Source organism: Mus caroli, chromosome 8 (genome assembly GCF_900094665.2).
Source record: "Mus caroli chromosome 8, CAROLI_EIJ_v1.1, whole genome shotgun sequence".
NCBI lineage: Eukaryota > Metazoa > Chordata > Mammalia > Rodentia > Muridae > Mus > Mus caroli.
In genome coordinates, this window is record NC_034577.1 from 84,598,690 (window position 1) to 84,604,404 (window position 5,715).

At 41.6% G+C, this 5,715-nt stretch overlaps 1 protein-coding gene across 1 annotated transcript in view; it reads right to left on the bottom strand.

Moving 5' to 3' along the window:
• The window catches only part of LOC110300880 (carboxylesterase 1C-like), a 24,154-nt gene that overhangs the window by 12,014 nt on the left and 6,425 nt on the right, over positions 1 to 5,715 (bottom strand). Inside the window, exons 4-6 of the mRNA XM_021171110.1 lie at positions 5,186 to 5,319; positions 3,845 to 3,998; positions 949 to 1,160 (exon numbers count right to left, since the gene is read on the bottom strand). Of these exons, the coding sequence (XP_021026769.1) occupies positions 949 to 1,160; positions 3,845 to 3,998; positions 5,186 to 5,319 (500 nt within the window). The remainder of the gene's footprint in view (positions 1 to 948; positions 1,161 to 3,844; positions 3,999 to 5,185; positions 5,320 to 5,715) is intronic.

The following is a 5,715-nucleotide window of genomic DNA, read 5'->3' on the forward strand; positions in this document are numbered from 1 at the left end:
CTCCTCCTCCTCCTCCTTCTCCTCCTCCTTCTCTCCCTCTTCCACTTTCCTTACCTCCCCCTCACTCCCTCTCTCTTTTCTTTCATTCCTTCTTATTTATGATGATGATTATGAAGTTTTTATGATAGTATTTTACTAAGTACCCTGGCTAGCCCAGCAGGTACACTGTGGACCAGGCTGGCCTCGATCTTTCATCATTTCTTCTTTCTGTCTTTGCTTCCCCACGTATTTGGATTATAGACATGCATCTCCAGGTTTTGATCTCGCATCTTCTACTGTAAGGTGATAGAGGGTTTGTAAAGCGTCTAAATAGGCACTTCTCAATTTATGGCTTTTGACCCCTTTGGGTCAATTTGTAAAGATGAAAATGTATCCTGCATATTAGATATTTACATTACAATTCATGACATCGGCAAAATTACAGTTATAAAGTGGCACCAAAACTAATCTTGTGGTTGAGCATTAACACTACATGGGGAACTGTATTAAAGGGTCTCACCATTAGAAAGGCTGAGAAGCACTGGTCTAAATTAGCAGATGTAGATACTACATCCCACAGAATTTTGCCTCTATTATTAACTGGAATAATGACATGAGCAGGTAATGTCACATGTGTGTGCACATGCAGACACACACACACACACACACACACACACACACACACACACACACACACACCACTGGACACAATGTTCCCCAATTTGAATGCCTCTAAAGAGGCCATTTGAAATGAAGAATGAGGTCTCTTTGGTTTCATACACTACCTCTCCCACTCATTAACTACATTGACTCAGATGAGCTACAAAAAAATTATCTCCTCATATTTTCTTTCTTGTGCAGAATCACACGGTTTCTGTGTAACATGGTTCAAATGAAAGTACATCAGAACTTACCAAAGGTGTCTTCACTGTGAACCAAAAGGCAGTCCTTCTGCCCAGCTAGTTTTACTTTAAGAATTGACTGATTATTTCAGCTGTACCCCACAGCCAGAAAAGCCAGGGAAGACCCAAAGGAAACTCAGACAGTGATGCAGGAATGCTCAGGTTGGGACCTACTTCAGTCACAGCCTGGATATTCTTGTTGCGCAGGTTTGTACCGAGGACCACGCTACTCTCAGAAATGGCTCTGTGGAAGAGGTTTTTGGCCAGAGGAGATAAGACCTGGCAGGGGAGAGATTTTATACTCCTAAGATGGATTTTGTGGTTAACATCAAATTGAAAAAAGAAAATCAGGAATCACCTAAGAGATAAACCTGTTACCACAGCTGTGAGGGAGTTTCTGTTTCAGATTAACTGGGGTTGGAAGATGTCTAATGGCAGCTGCATTCTTGTAACCCTTGACTAGCACAGCCTGTCCAATACCAGGGCTTCCTTTACATGGGAATATAGACTTACCGAATCATCAGCCCATGATAAAGGCAACTACGGAGAAAGTCAAGCTACAGTTAAATCGCAGATGTTTCATCAAAGCTAAGGGGGTTGCCCCAATCTAGGGATTCCTAGACTGCGTCTCATACATCATTTTCATGGTGCAAGTTTCTGGAGATGAATCCTGTTGCACTTGGGAAGTTGCACTTGTTTAATTTCCTGACCCATGTTAGGAGACATGATTTTGAAGACCCAAGGCCATCAGTGGGATGGGCAGCAGCATTCGATTCTGTTCTGAATCCCCTCTATGGGTCCATGTGACCAATCACCTCAGCTCTAGTTATCATAACACCCATGCTGTGGTAAACTGCATCCTTACACTGTGAGTCAAAATAAACTCCTCTTTAAGTTGTTTTGATGGATATTTCTCCATAGTAAAAAGAAAAGTCAAAGTTACTATGAATCATGGCACACTTGCTGTTTAGGGGTCCTCCTATCTCCTGGCCATGCATTTAGAGACCTTGGTGCTTTGTGGATAAGACTGCTTCTCACTCATCCTAGCCCTGATCCCAGACACCTTATTTTTCTGATGCTTCTCAAGAGTGTCTCAGCAGAATGTGGCATGATTTCAGAGTCAGAAACTGTGAAAACACACTGCAAGTGCCTATCAGGGTAAAACCAAACTATTGGAAAGAAAATACCAATAAAAGGCTTGGAAACCTACACATACAAATTGTCTCTCCGCTGTTCAGAATTTATCCTACCACTAAAGATCACGGAGGCTTGTGAGCATTTCTCAGAGTTCACATGCATTTTTCAAATAATAAAAATTGGATTTAGTCCAATATATTAACATATGATTATGTAATTAGGATTCATTTTTATAATGCAATATTACTCAATTGTAGAAAGGTAGCAATACAGAAAAGGGGTTACTAGTAAGGAAAATATTATGTTACTACATGACAAGGAGCTTTTTTTGGATAAAGAAACTAAATAAACAACATCACTCGATATATAGGGAAAAAGAAAAATGAAAGAGGGTATGGATGGAAGATAGATGCTTCATGATGAATAGAGAGAAAGATATGATGTCTTATATAATTCTGTATATGTATGTAAATGTATACAGAACTTTATTTATTTATTTATTTATTTATTTATTTATTTATTTATTGGTTTTTCGAGACAGGGTTTCTCTGTATAGCCCTGGCTGTCCTGGAACTCACTTTGTAGGCCAGGCTGGCCTCGAACTCAGAAATCCGTCTGCCTCTGCCTCCCGAGTGCTGGGATTAAAGGCGTGCGCCACCACGCCCAGTTTATACAGAACTTTAGAAGAGACTGAAAAAATAAATGTAACAACACCGAAGCAACAACCCCTGGATAGGTTGTATGTCAGACTTTAGTCTATATTGGGCATTTTATACATTTTTTTTCTTACTTAAGAACTTTCCTGTTCCCAGGTGGTTGTTATCTGTGGATGTGGATGCTGGAAACCTAACTCAGGATTTCTGGAAGAACAGCAGGCAGTCGAGCACTGAGCCATCTCTCCAGGATTTCCACACCTCTTCTTATGTTCTTCCAAATATTGACCATGTTCTCTATTTACTAAATCTATGTCAATATTGCATGAAATAGTTAATCATTTAATGTTGTGTGAAAATTGTCACACTTTTAAAAATTGTGACTCAAATATAGTAACCGATTAAAATTCTAAATTTTTTCCTCTGAGAATTTAAGTAGAAAGCCAGTGTGTGTTCAATGGCTGAATGTCTGCTCAATGTCTGCTTACCTTTGAGGAAGCTAAGGTTTGTTACAGCTCCCAGAACATCTGTAGCTTCCCTCACAGTTCCTACGGCTCAATTCCACACATCATCAAGACACTTCATATGCCCAGCCTATGATTGCGACCCACATCTTCTGCCCTACCCTTCCACGTTGGATCTTCCATCACCCCTACCCCCTTTCCTCTCACCCCTAAGACAACATGATGTTGCCTTCTTAACCTCAGGGGAAGCCCCAGACTGATATTGGATCTTGACTTTCCTTAATGTAAAGATGCAGCTTCAACTCAAACAAGGACATGGTCCAAATTATTGTTGTTCTATTCCCATTTGTAGTGGTTACCCATCACTGTATCCTAGGACTTGTATAGTGAGACCTAATATTGAAGTGATTAGGAAGGAGAACTAGATCAACCAAGTGAGAAGGGAAGCTGGAGATGTTCATGGCTTCAGGACAAAAAAAACCCCAATAATAATAGTAAGCTTATAAGCAAAAGAGAGCTAATTATACACCTGAAGCTATCCATCATCTGATGCTGTATAACAAAGAGAGTCAATCTGAACGCGGTGTTCTATGCAAATATGTTGTGCTGGATTGACTGCGTTCTAACAGGTTCCCTCCCATGTCCCCACCCTCATCCCCTAATAGTTATATCAATCTCAAGTGAGGGATATGGTGACAAGAATACTTACAAGAACAGAGACACTGACACCTCCTGCTGATGATCCAAAGATGGTCACTGAATCTGGGTTCCCTCCAAAGTTTGCAATGTTATCCTGGACCCAGCGTAGTGCAGCCAGCTGGTCCAAGTGAGCCCAGTTCCCTCGGCTGTGTTCATCACCTGTGCTGCAAGGTGACAGGGTGGAATGGGGACAGAGATGTCATGGCAGAGCTCTCAAGAGTCAGATGGCCTGGAAAGGTTCAGTAAGCTTTTCAGAATCACATTGGACATCACAATGGAGGGAATTTGCATGTTTATATACCTGAATATGTTATGTATGTGGGGCTCTACACTCATATTCTAGTACCTGTGTACTGCACTGAGGATCCATAGCACATCCAACATTGCCCAAATAGATAGAGAACAAAACATACAAAATCTCTGATTATGCTTAGCTCACAGTGGAGAGCAGAATCAAGTAGACTAGAAGAAAGTATGTCAGCTAGCAGGAAAATACAACGTTTCAATAAGGGTCTGTAGGGTGACCTTTGCTGGGAAAAATCTATTTGAAGCAGCAATATTGGGAAAGAGGAATAAATGAGTCCATGGGTCTCATCAGTAACTGCAAAGGGGATTTTAGTTAGAAGCACCAGGTCCAAGGGTCATGGGAATAGATGTGTGAATCTAAGACTGATGAGTTCAGAAAGAACTTCACAGGATCTTCCATATCATTGGAATGGGGACCACTGGGCACAGACATGATAGGACCCAGTCATTGTCTCACAGATCACTCAGGCCACTGGTCAGAGCAGCTATGGCATTCAAAGTGCAGGCTTATAACAACAGGTGACTGTAGAAACTATAAATGTCAGAGGTATAGGACTTTGAGTGTGGTAATAAGGAAGGGTAATATTGGTTGCACAGTCCAGAGCTGGGCTCTGGGCTCTACTGTGGAAGTCAGTACTGAGCACTGGAAGGGCATGAGGAGATGAGGCTAGGTGCAAGGCTAATGTGCCATTGGTGCATCACTCTCAAGAGGATCTCTGTAGTGCTCATAGGACCTTGCTCAGTTCTCCAGGAGTGTTTTCTTGTAGAAGTAGCAAGACTGCATCCCATTACTCACTTCTCCCCTGTCATGTAATCTCTTATTTATGTAAAAATCTCATTTCTGTTCTTCTACTATTTTACTTTCCAGGCTAGAGTTCTCACTCCTAAGTCTTCTACCAAAGATTGGACTTTGAGTCTTCCAAACCTTTCAATCAATCTCTGGTCTTATATCTAGCCACTCTTGTGCATTTGTTTCATTAATTGAACAAAGTGAACCAAAGCATAGACTAATTAATATGCAGAGAGGAAAAATCTAATATCTTACCTAAATAATCCCCAAATACCCAGGCGGTATTGAATGCTTACTACCACCACGTTTTCATGGGCAGAGAGAGTTAGTCCATTATAGAGTGATGCTCCGCCTGTCATCAATCCACCGCCATGGATCCACACCATCACCTGGACAATAATAAAGCCACATGAGCAGTAGATTGAAGATTTGGGGCCACTGCTGTGTTCATATGAATTGGTTGTCTGTATGTAGGCTGTGACTGGAGGTCATTGATCAAACCACACCAGTTCCCAGGAAGGTTGCAAAAGGCTGACTCTTCTTGTTTTCAACTCTCCCAGATGAGGTCTAGTATGTTATGCCATTCAATAACCCCACCCTTTCTTCTCATTTCTCACATCCTCCTAAGACACAGAATTGAGATTGTCATGGGACCCATAAAGGCCAAGGTTCCTCTCATCACCACAGGATCTTCAGGCAACTGAACATGAACCAGAGACAGACCTTTGTGGAGCGCCGCTATCTCGTAAACATCCTGTGCTGAGTCATTTCCTCAGTACTATCTC